At 45.9% G+C, this 21,683-nt stretch overlaps 2 protein-coding genes across 2 annotated transcripts; both read right to left on the minus strand.

The window, feature by feature from the left end:
- Positions 1-218: 218 nt before the first annotated feature.
- Positions 219-1,184, minus strand: LOC127038013 (olfactory receptor 51G2-like). The gene has a single exon (XM_050930373.1). It carries the CDS (start codon positions 1,152-1,154, stop codon positions 219-221), a length of 936 nt encoding a protein of 311 aa, XP_050786330.1. The 5' UTR covers positions 1,155-1,184.
- Positions 1,185-19,893: 18,709 nt separating this feature from the next.
- LOC127038430 (olfactory receptor 51G2-like) lies at positions 19,894-20,856 on the minus strand. The gene has a single exon (XM_050931076.1). The coding sequence runs from the start codon at positions 20,830-20,832 to the stop codon at positions 19,894-19,896; it is 939 nt and encodes a 312-aa protein (XP_050787033.1). The 5' UTR covers positions 20,833-20,856.
- Between the last annotated feature and the right edge of the window lie 827 nt (positions 20,857-21,683).

Below are 21,683 nucleotides of genomic sequence, written 5' to 3' on the forward strand. Positions count from 1 at the left end.
GTTGCTGCCTGTCTTGGTCCCCTTGCCCAGTGCCCTGCCCTCCTTCACCAGCCCCTCTACAATTGCTCCAGGTCTTAGACTCCATCTGAACCTGTCTCCACATAGTGGAGATCAGTAGCGCATGTTGTCTTGGATTAAAGGGTCCAGGATGGAATAGGTGGCCAGTATTTCTCGTCTTGCATGTCATCAGTGCTGGAGCAGGATGATGAACTGAACCTTCACTTGACGAACACCCTGAGTATCCTCGCACGAAGGTGTTTGCTTTTCATGCTGTACACAAGGGGATTAATCAAGGGAGGGACAAGCAGGGAAATGTAGCCCAGGAGAATCTGAAACAAGAGAGAAGATCCTTCCCCTAATCTGTGCAACAGAGACAAGCCGATCATTGGTGTGTAGAAGAGAAGGACGGCGCAGAGGTGGAACACGCAGGTGTTCAGGGCCCTGAGACCCTCCGCCTGGGACGTAATGCTCAGCACTGTTTTGAGGATCATCACATAAGAGAGGAAGATGAGCAGCGAGTCCAACCCCTCCGTCAAGAGAGCAACAGACAAGCCATAGATGCTGCTTATTCTGATATCTGAACAAGCCATCTTCATGACGTCCTGGTTTATGCAGTAGCAATGGGAGAGGACATTGGATCGACAATATTGGAACTGTTGCAGGAGAATAGGGAATGGGAGCATTACAGTCACCCCTCTGAGAACACACACCAGTCCCATCTTACCTATTCTAGGCAGGGTTAAGATGGAAGCATATCTCAGCGGGTCACGGATAGCGATGAAACGGTCAAAGGCCATCAACAACAGCACAGAGGATTCAATGCATTCAAACAAGTGGATGAAGAACAGCTGGGCAAAACACGCATCGAGGCTGATCTCTCTAGTGTTAAACAAGAATATACCCAGTGTTGTCGGTATGGTGGCTATCGATAAGCCAAGGTCTGTGACAGCCAACATGGAAAGGAAAATGTACATGGGCTCATGGAGGCTTGGATCTGTTTTTGTAATGAACAGAATGACTGAATTTCCTACTATTGAAAGAACATACGCTAAGCAGAAGGGGATAGAGATCCAGAGATTGACGTCTTCTTGCCCAGGTATCCCGATGAGAAGGAACTCTGCAGAGTTGAAGTTCGTGTCATTGACAGCTGACATAATGGACTGGACAGGTCCGAGTAGTTCTGAACTTTCCTTCCTAAAAGGAAAAATAACAGGAGACTGGATGACATTTAGATAGACATCTGCCTGCTCTCAGTGCCAGTCGAGAGACTCCAAGGAGCTCAAGGAAGATCAGCAAAAACATAGTCTTAGATTTACATGGCAGATAGGCATTGCCAGAGTGGATCAGACCCATATTCCATGGAGCCTAGTATCCGGTGGCCAGTTCTAGATCCTTCAGAGGAAGTGGAAGACACCCTGCAGTAGAACGCTTTGAAATAATCTGCACCCACAAATGTTGTGGTGCAAGTCAGGAAAGTTTAGATCTGATTGAAGAGTTTTTGAATCAATCCTCTCTACTCTAATTGTATTTTCAGGTTATCTGTATAAATGTCCAGTACCTCGTTGAATGCTGCTGAACTCTTGGCCCCATTGATGTCTTGTGGCTGAGAGTTCCACAATCCATTTCAGCGCTGTGTGATTTTACAGCTGTGACTTTCCCACAGACACTCTTTCTGGCCCTCCACCTCTTAGTGTGATCCATTGTATTATGAGATGTGTGTAAACGCCTGGCAAATGCATGCGAAAAACTGTAATTGTATTTATCTGTCCTGCACTGAAGCTATTTATAAATGTGTTCCATTGTCTCATTGTATATAATTTTTAAATTTCTCTACTCCTGATAGTCCAAATTAAGCCACTGCCTATTTTCGGTACATGGGATACATTCTTCGGCACAAGTTCTTAATTCAATAACATTGCCTTGAATGGCATCACCCCAGATTTAAATGTATAAATTCAATCAGAAGAGGACTCTTTTAACTTTCCCTTATCAACTGCTCCTGGTGATACACTCTGACCCTCAAAAATCCCTCCAAGAGGAACTGAAGTGCTTTGCCTGGTCTATGTTAACTGAATCCAGAGAGTTCAATCATCCTACACCAGGGGTTGGCAACCTTTCAGAAGTGGTGTGCCGAGTCTTCATTTATTCACTGTAATTTAAGGTTTCAAGTGCCAGTAATGCATTTTAACATTTTTAGAAGGTCTCTTTCTAGAAGTCTATAATATATAACTAAACTATTGTTGTATGTAAAGTAAATAAGGTTTTTCAAATGTTTAAGAAGCTTCCTTTAAAATTAAATTAAAATGCAGATCTCCCCAGATAGGTGGCCAGGACCCGGGCAGTGTGAGTGCCACTGAAAATCAGCTTGAGTACCACCTTCGACACACGTGCCATAGGCTGCCTACCCCTGTCCTATAGCCTTCTCTTCATCCTCACAGGACCTTGCTGAGGGCTCTAGAATCTCTCTGCTGTAGATATCCCTTAGAGTTCCCGGGCTACCGGCATCTCTTCTCACTCTCTGATCTCTCCCCATGCCATGGTCTGTAGATATTTGGCAAGTGAGAAGCTGACACAGACAGTTACTTCAGTTGGGTGGATGTGAGGATAATGACACATATGGATAAATAGTGAAAACACTAGGTTTGCACTATTATCCGTAAGTAAGGAAGTAACTTGAGTGTGCAAGTTGCTTCAGCCATTCTCATGTAAGCATTAGTGGGTTCAAATTATATACAACCGCTATTACACTCCCCTTTCCTGCACCTCAGCTCTACTCTCCTGAAACACAGCCCAGCGGTTCTGTTCTCTCATGTCTTTTTGGAAAGTCTTGCACATTTATTGCAGAGGGATTGTGTTCATGACCCTGAATGGAGGTGTTAGAAACAGCTACTGGTCAGTTATGAGGTGGCAGAATCATATAACTCTTCCCTGGACAAAGGGTTAATAGCACAAAGCCATTGTAAACAGTATGTGGATCACTTTTGAAACACTTTCTAAAGCAAAAGGAATTAAGGTGTAAAGGTACCACTGCCCCTTCCTGGAAATAGTCCAACAACTTTCCTGCTGGCTTTTGATATACAGGCATGTCACGAAAGTTTGGTTTGTAATAATATTACAATTAAAAGTTTTGTCATAACATTTACATATCTGTATTTTAGTAAACCAAGTCCACCATTTATTTCCCCTCTGATCTGCTTTCAGAGATGATTTCTCAGGTTAGAGTGGGACTTAAAATGTAGCATCCGTCACCTGGATGTCTTCAGAACCTGAGAAGATTGAATGTCTCAGCCCTCATTCAGTCGCTTGTCGGCAAACAAAAGTATTGTAGCCCCTCTGTCCCTGGGTTAATAGCTGACTGGTTCTCCTCAGGTTCTTTCTGTTCTGTCAGTCTCTGTCAGTCTGCAGCCTGTATCCAGAGTGGTAACAGGCATTGAGATTAGTATAGAAAATTTTCATTCACTGAGCTGTCAGTCTCTGGTACGTAGTACCCTCAACACCTGTTATTCAGGCACAAAGAGGTTGCAGGAAGTGGATTTCAAAGTCAAATGCATGGAGTATTCATGGAAATGGAACTTTATTTCACACAGGAAAGTCGTCTATTGCTCTCTCACTCTCATTCTCTGACTATCTCTGTCCTGTATTCCTAAAATACATAGCACCCTAAAGCGGTATTGGGACAGATATGAAGCTGAGATGCCATAATGTATGTGTAGGTTAAACCAAGTTCTTGGGATGTTTGCTTATAGCTATATTGGGTTAACTACTGGGATGTTTGTCTTATGGCTATATTGGGTGAAACCAGTATGGCTCTTCTGAATTTAATATCATGCTGCTGGAAAACAAGAAGGCCGAGAAGGAACAGCTGAAGAAAAACCATCTCTCAGCCAGCACTTAAGGGAGGATGAGAGACAACACTAGAGCTACAAGCTGAGAAGAGCCTACTTCCATGCTCTAGCCACATTATCCAATTTGTTTTGCCAGTTCTAGGAGTCTGTACAGAGGTGGGACAGCTGTTACTGAGAAATTCTTCAGGCTGACAGGCACAAACACCGCTGGGGAAGTCTGAAGACCCCCGGCCTGTCTGAGTCTCCTTTAGAGTGGTAGAGTTTGGAGTCAGATGGGTTCAGACTGATTTTTAAAAACCATTTTATTCTCCCATGTTATGCTTTATTCCTACAGTTCACATTAAACAGCACTTTGGTTCCAGAAGGCTGGCTGGTCACTCATCTCACCACTGCTCACAGCCTCCCACAGGGAATAACCACAGATGCCGAACCCACCCAGACCTGCAGGGTAAGCACAGTCAAGCTGCAGTGTGCTGGGGCCTATCTGAGGGTGGGAGCATCATGGGATGTCATCCCATGAGAGGGAAGGGTACAAGGCCTGACATGTGGCACTCGGAGAGCAGAGAGTGAGAAGAGATGCCGGAAGCCCCAGGAACTCTAAGGGACATCTACAGGACAGAGATTCTAGAGCCCTCAGCCAGAAAGGAAATAGAGATATGCCCCTTCGGATCTTTTACTGCAGAGAAAATCAGCTCTGAATTCCTGCATTCACAATTAACAACGAGAATAAAACCTTTGAAAATGCATTTGCTGGTTAAATTTCGAGGAGCAAATAAACCTGAGGGTATTGGGGAACAAGTCACTGACATTTTGTGCAGTTTCATCTTGCTCAGCCCCTGGCAGGATCAGGACAGAGCACATGGCACGTCTAGAAATGAGACCCCTTGAGAAATCCTGACTCAGGGCTTTGGGGTCTTAACGCTCTGAGCTCGTTTTGAATTTCAGATTTCTGTGTAGCTTGAACAACTCACTGAGGACAATGGGTAGATGTAGGGGAGGGGTTCTCAAGCTACCTAGTGCTGCCTGTCCTCCTTCCTCTGACAGCCCAGCTGAATCCTCTGCTACTGCACAGAATATCCACAAACAGCTCACAGCCTTTCCCCTTCACTGCACATTTCAAAGATAATCAAACCTTTCAATGTACCTAATTCCTGCTAGAAGGGGAGTCTCTGACACCAGAGGTCTTCACCCAAAAGGACAAGGAGTCATGGAGGAAGTTGCATTGGCAGCAGGCAGTATCTGTTCAGATAAGTGGGCAGCCGTATTTATGAAGCATGTTTGCACATTCCCTTGGGGGCCACTTGGCCATCAGGGAAACTCAGCTGCTTGGCTTCACGTGCATTAGCACTAAACCCCGTCACGGTCAATGGCAAACTGCAGGAGGCCAAATCACAGAGGATGCCTGGCGATGCTTCCCACCGGGACTGCAGTGCCAGCCCTGCTAGAGAATCTATTTCTGGAATACAGGCTTGTCATCACTGTTTGTATAGTTCTGATTTGTCACATAGATACCTTGGGGGTGGCTGAGTGGTAACAATGATGCTATCACAACTGTGCTCTTGCTGAAATGAGATAAAATAAATTATAATAAAATAATAAGAATAATAATATAGGACCAGATTTGTCCCTAGCAGCCCCTTTCCCACATTACAAAACATGGTGCAGGCCAGGGAAGGGAGATTCCACAGGGATCCCTACGTGGAAATCTCTCTCGGATCATTCCAATAGGGAAAGGTCCCTTCCCTTCTTCCTGAGGAATGAAAAGGGACCCAGGATCCAGGGAATCCCAAAGTTATGCACAGATCTCAATGATCCACTGCTATCTAGGCCCCCCACAATCTCTGTGCCTCCACAACTGCTCTAGGGACCTCTTGTCAGTGGTCCCTGCCCACTCTGAACTCTGGGTACAGACGTGGGAATCTGCACGAAAGACCCCTTGAGCTTAATTCTACCAGCTTAGGTTAAAAACGTCCCCAAGGCACAAATCCTTTCCTTGTCCTTGGATGGTACTGTTGCCACCACCAAGTGAGATAGACAAAAGGACCACTTGGAGTTCCTATTTCCCCAAAGTTCCTATTTCCTCAGCTTTCGTCCACTCACGCCCCTTCTCTACCTACGCTACATTGATGACATCTTCATCATCTGGACCCATGGGAAGGAGACTCTGGAAAAATTCCACCATGATTTCAACAGCTTCCACCTCACCATCAACCTCAGCCTGGACCAATTTACACGGTGCAAATAAGAGATGGTCACATTACCACCACCCTATAACGAAAACCTACCGACCGCTATGCCTACCTTCATGCCTTCAGCTTCCATCCCGGGCACATCACACGATCCATTGTCTACAGCCAAGCACTGAGGTACAACCGCATCTGCTCTAACCCCTCAGACAGAGACCAACACCTACAAAATCTCCACCAAGCATTCTCAAAACTACAATACCCGCACGAGGAAATAAGGAAACAGATCAACAGAGCCAGACGTGTACCCAGAAGCCTCCAACTGCAAGACAAACCCAAGAGAGAAACCAACAGGACTCCACTGGCCATCACATACAGTCCCCAGCTAAAACCTCTCCAACGCATCATCAGGGACCTACAACCCATCCTGGACAATGATCCCACACTTTCACAGGTCTTGGGTGGCAGGCCAGTCCTCGCCCACAGGCAACCTGCCAACCTGAAACATATTCTCACCAGTAACTGCACACCGCACCATAGTAACTCTAGCTCAGGAACCAATCCATGCAACAAACCTCGATGCCAACTCTGCCCACATATCTACACCAGCGACACCATCACAGGACCTAACCAGATCAGCCACACCATTACTGGTTCATTCACCTGGACTTCCACCAATGTAATATACGCCATCATATGCCAGCAATGCCCCTCTGCTATGAACATCGGCCAAACTGGACAGTCGCTACGGAAAAGGATAAATGGACACAAATCAGATATTAGGAATTGCAATATACAAAAACCTGTAGGAGGCAGACCTTAGGGTGGCCATCCTGCAGCAAAAAAACTTCAGGACCAGACTTCAAAGAGAAACTGCTGAGCTTCAGTTCATCTGCAAATTTGACACCATCAGCTCAGGATTAAACAAAGACTGTGAATGGCTTGCCAATTACAGAACCAGTTTCTCCTTCCTTGGTTTTCACACCTCAACTGCTAGAACAGGACCTCATCCTCCCTGATTGAACTACCTCATTATCTTTAGCTTGCCTGCATATATATACCTGCCCCTGGAAATTTCCACTACATGCATCTGACGAATTGGGTATTCACCCACGAAAGCTCATGCTCCAAAATGTCTGTTAGTCTATAAGGTGCCACAGGACTCTTTGCTGCTTTTACTAAAAATATAACATCTGTCATCAGGATTTCTTCAGAACCTGAAAATATTGCAGCGTCCCAACCCTCATTCAGTTGATTGCCAGCAAACAAAAGTCTAGTAACTCCTCTGTTCCTGGGTTAATAGCTGACTGATTTTCCTCAGGTTCTGTTCTGTCAGGCTGCAGCATGTATCCTGAGCGGTAACAGGAATTGGGATCACTATAGAAAATATTCGTTCCCTGAACTCTCACTCTCTAGTACATAGTAACTCCAGCACCTGTTATTCAGGCACAATGAGAGTTTGCAGTTAGTGTATTTCAAAGTCAAATGCAGGAGTATTCATGGAAATGGAACTTCATTTCCCACAGGAAAGTCACCTATTGCTCTCTCTCTGACTGTCTTTGTCCTGTATTCATACAATCTGTAGCACCTGGGAACAGCATTGTATCAGACATGGAGCTGAGCTGTCATCATGAATGTGTGTGTTAAACCCAGTTCTTAGGATGGTAGCTTTATAGCTACATTGTGTTGACTATTTATGTTATGGCTGTACTGGGTGAAACCACAGTGTGCGATAGAGAAGGTCCCAGTCTGAGGGTGGGAGGATCGTGGGGTTTCACTCAATGAGAGGGAAAGCTATTATGCCTGACATCTGACACTTGAGACCAGAGGAAGGGCAGAAATGTAGGTAGCCCTGTTACTCTGAGTGGTAGAAACAAGGCAGAAATGCTGAAGCCCTCAGCCAGTCAGGAAACAGAAATATGCCCTATTGGAACTTTTACCACAGAGCAGTGCAGATCTGAATTCCTGCTTTCACAATAGAACTAGAGAATACAATAATTTTATATGCATTTGTTGATTACATTTCCTGGAACAAATAAACCTGAGGTAATTTGTGAACTAGTCACTAATATTCTGTGGGGTTTCAGGATCAGGCCCAGAACACACTGCCCCTCTAGAAATGGGACAACTTGACAAATCCTAACTCAGGGTACTGGAGTTTTAATGCTCCGAGCTCACTTTGAATGTCAGATTTCTGTGTAGCTTGAATAACCCACCTTGGTTCGTGGGCAGGTGTAGGGGAGAGGTTGCCAAGTGACCAAGCGCTCCTGCCCTCCAGCCCCTGTCTCTGTCTCACATCAACAGACCAGTTGATTTTGCTGCTGCTGCACAGAACATCTGCAAATGGAAACAGTTTGCAGCCTTTCCCCTTCACTTCATGTTTTAAAAACAGTGAAACCTTCCAACGTACCCAATTTCTGCTAGACAAGGAGCTGCTGACACCAGAGGTCTTCAGCCTAAAGGAAAAGGAGTCTTCGGAGAGGTAGCAGGCAGTATCTGTTCAGATAGGAAGACAACTGTGTTTATGAAGCATGAATGCACATTCCCTTGGGGGCCACTTGGCCATCAGGGAACTTCAGCTGCTTGGCTTAGTGTGCACCATCATGGCCAAAGGCAAACTGCAGAAAGACAAATCACAGGGGATGCGTAGTGATCCTACCCACCTGGACTGCAGCGCAAGCCCTGCTGCACGATCTATTCCTGGAATCCAGGCTTGTCATCACTGTTCATATGATTTCGATTAGTCATCTGGCTACCTTGGAGATGTCCGAGGGGTAGCAATGAACCTGTCACAGCTGTGATCTTGCTGAAATAACATAAAATTAAATCTAATTATAATAATATAGGAGTATATTTCTCCCTGGCAGCCCCCGTTCCTGTATTACTAAAATAGGGTGCAGGCCAGGGAAGGGATATTCCAAAATGCTCTGTACCTGGAAATTTCCCTTGAATCGTTCCAGGAGGGGAGGTCTCTTCCCTTCTTCCTGACGAATGACTAAGGGGACCCAGGATCCAGGGTTCTTCAAAGTTAGGCTCAGATCTCAGTGGTCCACTGATAGCTAGGTCCTCCCACCCACAATCTCTGGGCCTCCACAACTGCTCTAGGATGCTTTCCACCTCCCTGCTAGCACAGGTTCATCAGAGATGTGTTACCAGGGTCTGTCACAGTAGCCACTGATTGCAGGATCTGCTGAAGCATGAATTGTATAGTGTGGAGGGGACTGCACAGACTTGGGAGGGCAGATTAGAGTAGCTGATGGGCACAATACCCCAGCCCAAGTCTGGTTCAGATGTTTCGAAATTTCTATGGCCCGTGTCCAGCCATAGACTCCGTAAGTGCAACCTTCATTTATGTTATGAGGAAGAGGAAGATGAAACACCTCCAATTTCTCTTGGCGATTCAGGCAGTTGCAGCTGGGCAGCTTCATTGGGTCAAAATTGTGGAGGAGAGGCACTCTGTTTTCCTACATAAACCATGAAACTCTAGGTCAAACCATGAAACTCTGTCTCTAGTTCTACAGGACCACACCCCTAGGTGGCTGCACAAGTCCCCCATCAACCCTCCACACTGAGCACGCTTACGGTGACCATATTTCCCAAAGAAAAAACAGGAGACACACAGTTTCTCACCCTAGTCCCCCCAACTCTGTGCAAAGCTATCGCCCATCACTGGAACCCAGTAGGGGCCCCCTCAAGTTTCAGGAAGTTGTCACCTGTGGCTGCAACATTGCCTCCTGCCTCCCAGTTCTACCTCACCTCCGGCTTGGGGCTGGCATCTCCACTCGCCTGCCCCAAACGTTCATCCGCTCCCCACTTCCCCACTTTTATGATAGAAGTGGGCATTTGTCCTGTTTGCTGTTGCCGGCTGATCAAATCTGCAGGAGCAAACAATAGAAATGCCTCCTTTTGGGGAAAAAAAAAAAGTTGTATTCGCTGGGACAGTGCTTTAAAAAGGGATTGTCCCAGCCAAAATGGGAAGTATGGTCAACCTACCACAGAAGTCTGCTAGGGTGGCTAGCTGAGCTCTATAACAGAGGGAACTCTGGAAAAGGTTTGGTCCATCTATCCCAGTGCCCTGTCTTCTGACTGTGGACAGTTCAGGTACTTCAGAGGGAAAGAAGAGAAGGGGGCAATTATTGAGTGATCCATCCCCCCTGGTCTACTCTCATCTTCTGACAGTCAGAGACACACATGGAGCATGGGATTGCGTCCCCGACCATCTTGTCTTACAGCCACTAATGAACCTCTCCTCCATGAAATAACCTAGTTCTTTTTTTGGACTCAGTCATACTTTTGGCCTTCGCAACATCCCCTGGCAATGAGTCCCTAGGTTGACTTTGCATTGTGCATTGTGTGAAGAAATGTGGCCTTTTGTTCGTTTTAAACATGATGCATATTAATTTCACAGGTGACCCCAGTTGTTGTGTTATGTGTTTTATAAACCTCTATCATATTGCCGCTTAGTGATCTCTTTTCCAAACTGAAAAGTCCCAGTATTTGTAATCTCTCATCCAATGGAAGCTGTTTCATACCCTAAACGTTTTTGTCACCCTTCTCTGTACTTTTTCTAATTCTAATATATCTTTTTGGAGATGGGGCAACCAGACCTGCACAAAGTATTCAAGGTGCGGGCGTACCATGCATTTATATAGAGGCATCTATTTCAGTCTCATTATCTATCCCTTTCCTAATGGTTTCCAAAATGGGCAGTGGGTGGAGCCCATTTTGGAGGAGGCTAGCCACTATGATGAATATGGGAGGCAATGACCCAACCACTTCCTCAGCTGCCCTGGAACCTGCAAGGCAATTATGAAAAGCTCAGGTCCTTTGGGAAGAGACAAGCTTTTTTGGGGGTGGCTCGGGGTCTCACAAGAGGAGGCGCAGCGTGGCTGGGGTGGCTCCAGCCAGCCCGGGGCTCCTCCAACCATACTCAGGGCACTAGCCACGGGGGCTATGGGGGCTCTGGGCTTCTCCAGGGGGCTCACCACTCTAGCTGGGGGGGCAGTGAGAAGGGCAGAAGGAGAGGCTCTAGGGCAGCTGAGGAAGCGGTTGGGACATTGCCTCCCATATTCATCATAGTGGTATCATTATGGCACCGTTATAATAGATCTTGTACAAACATGTCTTGTGAGGTGTCTATGGAAAAGTTTCAGAGCGGTAGCCGTGTTAGTCTGTATCAGGAAAAACAACAAGGAGTCCTTGTGGCACTTTAGAGACTAACATACTTATTTGGTGTTGTATCTTTGGGGGCAACACTTTTAGGAAGAAATCACTGGAGATACAGAGAGCTGTAAACCTTGAAGCAGCCATTTTATTGCCACTCATAGAACTAACGAACAGCCAGCCAAAACTGGCTGGGCTATCCCCTAATAATCTAACTCAGTTGTCATAGCAACACAAGATTCTATTACCACGACAACCAAATACATATTTGGGCATTATTAAGGTGGAGGTGGACTATTCTCAACAGTTGACAAGAAGGAGTGGAAATCACTTTGTAAAGTTAACGAGGCCAATGTAAACAAGGTGGCTCATTTGAAATGGTTGGAAAGAAGTGGTAAGTATTTAGCAAGGAGAAATTAGTTTTTGTAAAAACAGCTAGGAGTACTTGTGGCACTTTCGAGACTAACACCTTGATTTAGTTTCTGTAGTGACCCATCCACTCCCCCTCTATTTAGGCCTAATTTGATGGTGCCCAGTTTGGAAATAATTCCAGTTCTGCAGTTTCTCATTGGAGTCTGTTTTCTGAAGTTTTTTTGTTGAAGAATTACAACTCATATGCACCTGAAGGAGGGACTATAAAAGTTACTGGTAGCCCCCCTTAATAGTTTATAAGCAGCCAAAATAAAAAAAAAGCAAAAGCCTTATATATACAGTAACGTAAACTTTTAAACTCTCTCTTTTCTTCTGCCTCAAAGCAAAAAAAACTTATTTCAAACCAGTTTTTACTAAACAAATAACAAAACCGTAAGGTTTAACACCTACCAATCAAATGTTAACACACAAAACTCTTTGTCTAAAAGTGTATAAAAGTCTTGTAAAATTTGTATAAAATAGGATCTTTGTACTAAAGTACAAGGCTCTCCTTTTTTCTGCAAAATAAAGCATCTTTTCTTTATCCCTGTCAGGCTGTTATAGGCTCTCAGAGAGGCAAACCCAATATTTCGGTAACAAGTCCATGCATCATGATTTTCTGGAATGATGGGTAAACCTCCTCCCCATAAAAAGACAAAACATGGGGAGATGTAGTTGAAAGAAGACTTAAGACTTGAGGCCCTATAGGAGAGGCCTCATATGAGGCCTGAGGCCTGGGCTAAAGTAGTCACAATTTTGTGGTTATAAAGCAAAGTGATGTTGTGAAGAACAGGCAGGCCCAGCTCACAGAACATTGCACCAACAGGGCTGACATTGCAGAAACCCACATTCTTAAGTAGTGATAGGCACAATATATATACTCAAACAAATTCCAAAAAGGTGGTACCAGAACACCCTGATACTAATCACATTCCCCAAAGACAACAGGAGCATTCCGACTCATCTTAAGGATAAGGTCAAGATAACAGCATGATGGATCAAGATGCTTTGATCGAACCAACATGTGCAAGGTAATGGGCGGCCCCTCTTTACATCAGTGGGTGGCATCCAGATACGTGAGGAGTAATACATAGCTTGTTTGAATCTGTGTATAAAGATGTGTCTCAGAGGCAATGTCTTTGTCTGGCTGAGGGAAGGACGGAAAGTCCCGTCATTCTCTAAGCCGGTCGATTGTCACAGGCATACCTGTGTTAGGCCATGGCTACACTAGAGAGTTGCAGCGCTGGTGAGGGGGTTACAGCGCTGCAACTTAGGATGTGGCCACACTTGCAAAGCACGGCCAGCGCTGCAACTCCCTGGTTGCAGCGCTGGCTGTACACCCGGTCGAGCCTCGGGTGTAGCGATTCCAGCGCTGGTGATCCAGCGCTGGTCAGCAAGTGTGGACCCCACCAGCGCTTTTATTGACCTCCGGGGTATAAGGAGGTATCCCAGAATTCCTGTCCACAACAAACAGGAAGAAAGGGGGAGCTCGGAGTTCAGCAGAACTGCTTATTTAAAAAACAAACACAGCTCCTGTTTGCTGAGCAAGCAGAGGCAGGCAGGGGAATTACTTTGGAATGTTCACAGCTGTTTGCTTGAAGAGAGAAACAGCGCGCTCACATGGCAGAGGGGGAGGGGGAAGTCCATGTTGAGCAGATGCTTATCTGGTCTGACGGCTATTTAGGAGTGCATAATTTGCATTTAGTGAATGAGAGAGGGGTGGGGGAAGGGGTCAGAACTTTTAAAATGATTGAAGGTAGGCACTGTGTGTCTTCCAGTCCTTAGAACTTGCAAGGCAGGGAGCTGAGAATAGTGTCAGCTCCAAAAATCCAATCTCTCTGTCTCTCCCACGCTCCCTGTCACAATCCACCCCACCCCCCTCTTTTGAAAAGCACGTTGCAGCCACTTGAATGCTGGGATAGCTGCCCACAATGCACCACTCCCAACAGCGCTGCAAATGCTGCAAATGTGGCCACACTGCAGCACTGGTACCTGTCAGTGTGGCCACACTGCAGCGCTGGCCCTACACAGCTGTACGAACACAGCTGTAACTACCAGCGCTGCAGAACTGTAAGTGTAGCCATGGCCTAAGTGTTCTGTAACCACTGAGCGAGGGCATTAGCACCGTGCTTCGTTGTCAATAAACCTGACCAAGTTCCTTTGCTGAAAACTGAGTCTGTGGATTTACTAGGTGGTTCGCTCAAGGTCTGCTATGCCAGCTGTCTGCACAGAGCTGTGACAATACACAGGGAAAAAACACACTCACAGCAGAACATCTGTCAACAGTGATCACCTAGTCTTACTGCCTATATAACACAAGTCAGAGACCTGCCCCCAAAAATCCTAGAGAAGAGCTGTGAAAACAACATCCTGCCTTGATTTAACAATCATCAGTGCTGGAGAATCTACCACAACCCTTGATAAATTTTCCCAGTGCTTAATTACCCTCACTGTTTAAAAAATTACACTTTAGCTCGAGTCTGAATTTGTCTAGCTCCTGTTATAACTTTCTGTGCTAGATTGAAGAGCCCATTATTAAACATTTGTTCCTCTTGCCAGTACAAACAGACTGTAACCAAGTCACCCCTTAACCTTCTCTTTGTTAAGCTAAATAGACTGAGCTCCTTGAGTCTGTCACTCTCAGGGTATGTCTACGCTACAGGATTATTCCGATATTACAGAAACCCGTTTTTGGAAACAGATTGTATAATATCGAGTGCACGCCGCCACACTAAGCATATTAATTAGGTGGTGTGCGTCCATGTACCAAGGCTAGCGTTGATTTACGGAGCGTTGCACTGTGGGTAGCTATCCCATAGCTATCCCATAGTTCCCGCAGTCTCCCCCGCCCATTGGAATTCTAGGTTGAGATCACAATGCATGATGAGACAAAAACAGTGTCTCGGGTGATTCTGGGTAAATGTCGTCAGACAAGACTCCCTCCGTGAAAGCAACGACAGACAATCATTTTGCCCTCTTTTCCATGGATTGCCCTGGCAGATGCCATAGCACAGCAACCATGGAGCCCGTTCATTTTCACTGTCACCATACATCTACTGGATGCTGCTGACAGATGCGGTACTGCAGTGCTACACAGCAGCATTCCCTTTCCTTTCCAAGTTAGCAGAGACGTTTACCAGTCATATTGTACCATCTGCTGCTTTGCAAATTGGCAATGATGGTTACCAGTCCTATTGTACCGTCTGCTGCTGTCATAGGTGCTCCTGGCTGGCCTTGGCGAGGTCAGCCGGGGGCACATGGACAAAAATGGGAATGACTACCCAGGTCATTCCCTTCTTTACGTTTTGTCTAAAGATAGAGTCAATCCTGCCTAGAATATCAGGTAAGTCTACTAAAGAATCAGAGAGGCAAACGGCAGCTCCGGGTCACAGCACCAGACATCCCGCAGAAATGATGAGCTGCATGCCTTTCTAGGGGGTGCCCCTGCAACAATGCCACCCATTGCTTCCCTCCTCCTCCACTCTTCCTGGGCTACCATGGCAGTTATCTCCCTATTTGCGTGATGAAGTAATAAAGAATGCATGAATAAGAAACAACACTGACTTTATTGCCTCTGCAAGAAGAGATCAAAGGGGGAAGCAGAGCGCAGCCTCCAGCTGCAATGATATTCCAGGCAGGACTGAATCTCCATTAGACACAGCTTAAAGAAGGGAATGACTGGGAGTCATTCCCATTTTTACCCAGGAACCCCTGGCCGACCTCACCGAGGCCAGCCAGGAGTACTCACGGGATGAAGATGACGACAGCTATCAGCCATATTGCACCATCTGCCATTGGGGAGGGGAGGGGAGGGGATGCTGCTGTTTAGCTCTGCAGCACCGCATCTGCCAGCAGCCTCCAGTAGACATACGATGACATTGAAAAAAGGCGAGAAACAAATTTTTTTCCCTTTTCTTTCAAGGGATCGGGGTGTTTGTGAGGACATATACCCTGAACCACCTGTGATGATGTTTTTGACCCTTCAGGTTTTGGGAGCTCAGTCAAGAGTGAAAATGATTTTTGGAGAGTGCGGGAACTGTGGGATAGCTAGAGTCCTCAGTTACCCTTCCCTCTGTAAGTGTCCATTTGATTCTTTGGCTTTCCGTTACACTTTTCTCAGTGCCTTAAATTTCACGCAGCACTGTGTTGAGTCCCTGTTGTGGCAACTGTCTATCATAACCCTGAAGATTTTTTCAAATGCTTTGGCATTTTGTCTTTTGGAACGGAGTTCTGATAGAACAGATTCATCTCCCCATACAGATAACAGATTCAGTATCTCCCACACGGTCCATGCTGGAGCTTTTTTTTTGATTCTCGGACTGCATGGTCACCCGTGTTGATCGGCGCACCACGCTGGGCAAACAGGATATGAAATTCAAAAGTTTGTGGGGCTTTTCCTGTCTAACTGGCCAGTGCATCCGAGGTCAGATTGCTGTCCAGAGCACTCACAATGGTGCACTGTGGGACAGCGCCCGGAGGCCAATACCGTCAAACTGCGGTCACACTAACCCTAATCCGAAATGGCAATACTGGTTTCAGTGCTACACCCCTCGTTGGGGAGGATTACAGATATCGGTATTAAGATCTCTTTATATCGATATAAAGGGCTTCGTTCTGTGGATGGGTGCAGTGTTAATGAGATTTAATGCTGCCAAATTCGATATAAACTCATAGTGTAGACCAGGCCTAAGACAGATTTTCTAATCCTTTAATCATTCCCATGTCTCTTCTTTGCACCTTCTCCAATTTATCAACGTCCATCAAGAACTGTAGACACCAGAACTAGACACAATATTCTGGCAGCAGTCACACCAGTGCCAAAGAAAGGGATAAAATAACCTCTCTGCTCCAACTTCAATTCTCCTGGTTATACATCCCAGATTGCAGTAGCGTTTTCGGCCACAGTGTTGCACCGGGAGCTCATGTTCAGTTGATTAACCACTGTGACCCCCAGTCATTCTCAGAGTAACTGCATCCCAGCACTGCCTCCTCATCCGATAAGGATGACCAGCATCCTTTGTTCCTAGATGTACACCTTTACATTGAGCCGTTTTAAAACACATATTGCTGAAGAACGGAGGGACTAAATGAGTTTCCCAAAGTCACAGAGGAAGTCATTTGAAGAACCTGGAACTCAAGCCAATTCTCCTGTATCCCAGGCTAGTACTTTAACCACTGAACTATCCTTTCTCTCTGGAGCTAGTAGCTGTGATGGGGGCAGCTGGCATCTCAGCATCCTGAAATTATCTGAAGCTCAGAGAATTAAGCTCCTGTGACATAGATTCATAGATTCTAGGGTCAGAAGGGACCAATGTGATCATCTAATCCGACCCCCTCACTAAACAGGAGCCCACGAACAATACCTTTTCCAGATGAAAATGCTGAGTCATGCTTTTTCCTGAATCTATTGAGGGCCAAATCCATTGGCCAGAGGATAGTGGACAAGTAACTCCACACACACTCCAAGTGTGATGCAAAGTGGGCTAATGGGACGTAGGGACGTAGGCCAGGAAGGGACCTCCTGAGTCAAGGACTCTAGTCCACTGCTATGGCAGGCAACTCCATAATATCACCCAGTGAATTAGCTGTGTAAACAGGGTTGCAGTGAGTTCTCCCTTGACAGCAGGCTGGGATGGAGAGAGACTTCAGGAGCAAACTGTATTTACATAAACACGTCTACTCAGAGTAGCTATCCAGCAGACAGAGCGGTGTTGTTCAAAGTGATCAACTTTGGCTGGTGCTGGGTTACAAATCACTGTAGTACTGAATGCAGGGGTAGTGCAATGTTGTTATCAATGTTGATGTCTTTATTTTTATTTTTCGATTAGCTATTAAACCAGAGTTACCTTAAAAACAATATGTGCTGTAGATTTTTTGCAGGGTTTATAAATATATTTTTGGCCATTTAAGGTTAGACCTCATACAGATATTTTAGGTTTTTTTCCGGTAACCAATTGAACATGTTTTGTTATGATAGCAAAGATCCATTATATAGGTTTTTTTATTTTTATGTGCCCTTTGGATAAATTGTGATGACTTACAGGTTTTTTTAGAGCAGGATGGCTTTTTATAATAACTTTATTTGCTTTGACAAGTGTTTGGGCTTGTAACGTTGTAGTGTTTAATAAGCAGCAAGAGAAGTTTGCTTACAGAGCTTTAGATTGCTTTTTGGAGCTGTTAATGCTTTGGTTTAGCATGCAGCAGGTGTTTCTCCCCCAGTATCGATACTTTGCATGATTATACTAACAATACAGATAGTTTTAATGGTAGGATACAACACAAAAGGGAACTTATTGTTGGGGTGACCAAAGCAGGTGTTTTCATTAACCCCTTTTTCAAGCTTCCCCATTCACTAGCTGCTGCTTTTGTTTAGGTTTATTGTGTTTTTTTAAGGAACAACCCAGTAACTACTGCACAAACCCTTTATGCTCCTTTTCTGTTTAACTTACTAGCAAGATATTGTTTATATACTTCACAATTTTTTTGTTTGCAACAATTTTTAAACATATTTTTAAAGCAGTATGGAATATTGTGTGTGTATCGCAGTACCCCACAGGCAAAACATTTGAGCAATATCGAGTACCCTGGAACACAGAAGCCGTTAGGTACTGGGAAGCTGGATTTAAAGTAAACTTTAAAAAACATTTGTCACATTCAGTACAGAAAACCATCCTATTTCTGGGATACCACCTCCAGCAGCACAGGCTACGCAGCTACTATGGGGTGATTCCTGCTTAGCAATTTTGTTTAACCCTCAATCTTACTGTCAGCCTGGGGTACTTAAAACAAGACTCCCCTTTGTGGGATCGCATCAGTTCAGTCGTCTCCAAAACACAAACTCTCCTACCCTCCAGACCCGTCCTCCTCCTTTACTTAGGAGACTCCACCGCCCTGCCTGCTGCAGTTAGGATTAGTTCAGTCTTGTCTAACCCTCTGACTCATCTCTTCCCTCAAATCTCTGCCCCCTGCTCTTCCAATTCTGGGCTAATGTGAGGAGACCTGGACTCTCCAACTTCCCTGGGGGTATGTCTTGGGTTTGGTGATAGAAGATGGGGGCTGCTTTCAGGCCGACCAGCCACCGGCCCAGGATTGGAGTAGGGTCTGGGGCTCCTTATAGAAGTTCTGGAAACCTGGGCAGCTCTTACCATGGCCCGGCTCTGGCTTCAGGTCTGGACAGGGGTTGGAGCCTCAGATAAGGAGGAGGAGCCGGGGGGTGGGCTTCTGGGGAAGAGATGGGGCAGAGGGAGAGGTAAAGGGGGAAGGGGATTAAGCAGGAGATTGTGGCTTCAGGCAAGAATGAAGGAGAGGGAGGTGCCTCAGGGAAAGAGGAAGCCCGGGGCGGGGCCACACTGGGGACAGGGCCCCTGCATATGTTCTGCTTTTGCCTTTTGAACAGATGGTCACCCTGCAGTGAATGGGCTGGACTGCGATAGGAAATACCTGGGCCTCTCTACGGGAGCTGATTCCCACTCCCACCCCTTGGAAAGCAGCTGGGGCAGCACAAACACAGGGGACAAGGAGGGAAACTGGGCCTCAGTTTCTTGTCAGGACTCCTGCGTGTCAGACCCTCACTCACAGAGGCAGCTCTGCTTGGGGGAAGGGGGAATGGGCTCAGCAGGTGTGCGGTGCTAAGACATCAACTGTGTGCAGGGGGCGCTGCCTGAAAGGCTTGTCCTGCATTAATCTGACAGGACTCAGTCATGATCACCTGGCTGAGGGCGTAGGGGAAGGGTGGGTGTCCGTGCACCTTGAATAACCCCTGTCCATATCTCCTGCAGCCCTCATGGATCACACAGCAACCAGAGTACTCACAGTGAATCAGAGCTGAGACTGAAGAACAGCTCTGCAGCTTCCTCCATGGCCTATGCATGTTTAACCAGAGACAGGACAGGGGCAGGCCAGATGTAATAGGAAACAACATCCACCTCCCTTCTCTTTATTGACTGTATGAAGAGGAATTCTAAGGTCGGAGCAGCAACAAATAGAGCTGTTTATGGGCCAACATCCCACCTGTCCCCGGGCTCTCCACAAACAAAGGCACTTTGTAAATGCTGCTGCCTGCCTTGATCTCCTTCCCCCTGTGTGCTGTCCTCACTCACCAGCAGGTGCGGGCAGTCTCTTTCCCATTCCTCCAAGCCTTAGACCCCATCTCAACCTCTTTCTATAGAGAGGAGATAAGTAGCTCATCTTGTCTCAGATGTAAGGGTCCAGGATGGAATAAGTGTCTGTGTCCTGGGTTTTTCCTCTCCTGTGTCACCACTGCTGGAACTGGGTGATGAACTGATGCTTCACTTGACGAACAATCTGATTATCCTCAATCGAAGGTGTTTGCTTTTCATGCTGTACACGACTGGGTTCATAAGGGGCGGGACCAGAAGGTAGACGTAGCCCAGAAGAACCTGAAGCAGATGAGTCGAGCTGTTCCCGAATCTGTGTATCACAGACAAACCAATCTCTGAATTGTAGAAAAGCAGGACTACACAGAGGTGGGAGACACAGGTGTTCAGGGCCCGAAGACACTTTGTCTGCGACACAACGCTCAGCACTGTTTTGAGGATCATCACATACGAGAGGAAGATGAGCAGTGAATCCAACCCCATTATTAAGAATGAAAGACACAAGCCATAGAGGTTGTTGAATTTGTTGTCTGAACAAGCCAACTTCATGACTTCCTGGTGCGCACAGTAGGAATGAGAGAGGACATTGTCTCCACAGTATTGGAACCGTTTCAGGAGAAGGGGGAGTGGGAATATTACAGCTATTCCTCTTAGCACACACACCAGTCCCATCTTGGCTATTCTAGGCAGGGTTAAGATGGAAGCATAGCTCAGTGGATTACAGATTGCGATGAAGCGGTCAAAGGCCATCAGCAAGAGTACAGAAGATTCAATGCATCGAAGTGAGCCAATAAAGAACAACTGGGTAAAACAGGCATTAAAGCTGATTTCCCTAGAGTTAAACAAGTATATGCCTAATATCGTCGGCATGGTGGCTATCAATAAGCCAAGGTCTGTGATGGCCAACATGGAAAGGAAAATGTACATTGGTTCATGGAGGATTGGATCTGTTTTTATAATGAAGAGAATGACTGAATTTCCTACTATCGAAATAACATACGTTAAACAGAAGAGGATAGAAATCCAGAGATGGACGTCTTCCTGCCCAGGTATCCCAGTGAGAAGGAACACTGCAGAGTTGAATTTGGTGTCATTGACAGCTGACATCATGTCCTGGGCAGGCACAGGGAGTTTTGAACTTTAGATTCTGAAAGGAGAAATAACAGGAGACGAGATGAAAATTAAGGAGACATCTTTCTGCTCTCAATGCAAGTCTAGAGGCTCCCAGGATCTCAAGGAAAATGAGCAACTACATAGTCTTGGATTTTCACCACCACCAGGAAGATAGGCACTGCCAGACTGGATCAGACATCTGGTCCATTCAGCTCAGTATTTAGTATCCATTTCCTAGATTCTTCAGTGGAAAGTAGAACAAGTCTTGCAATAGGCAGCTATGAGATTTCCTGCTGCCAGGGAGAATTTCCCCCTGACACCCACTACTTAGACATATTTGGTGGTGTAAATCAGGAAGGCTTAGATCCCTTCCAAGGCTTTTTAAAAGAGATCCTAACAACCTTAATGGGATTTATTTTTTTATCCATATAAACATCCCATCCCTCTTTGAAGCCTGCTAAGCTCTTGGTCCCATAGATATCTTGAGCTGGGAGTTCCACAGCCTATTGTGCACTATGTGCATTTACAGTTGTGACTTTCCCACACACACTCTTTCTGGCCCATTGTATCATGGCATGTGTGCAAGTGCATGGTGATATTGGTCATTGTATTTATCTGTCCTGGATTGAAGCTATTTATAAATGTGTCTGCCTCTTCCCGGCACATGGGATGAATTCTTAGGGCCTGATTCTGAATTCAAGAATGTCTTAATGATATCACTCCAGATTTACATGGGTTAATTGCTTCAGAACAGGGCTCTATTAGCTTTCCCTTACCAAATGCACAGGTGATACACTTTGACCCCCAAGAGTCCCTTCAAGAAGAGCTGAAATGCTTTGCCTCAACAA

This window comes from Gopherus flavomarginatus, chromosome 1, assembly GCF_025201925.1.
Source record: "Gopherus flavomarginatus isolate rGopFla2 chromosome 1, rGopFla2.mat.asm, whole genome shotgun sequence".
Classification (NCBI taxonomy): domain Eukaryota; kingdom Metazoa; phylum Chordata; order Testudines; family Testudinidae; genus Gopherus; species Gopherus flavomarginatus.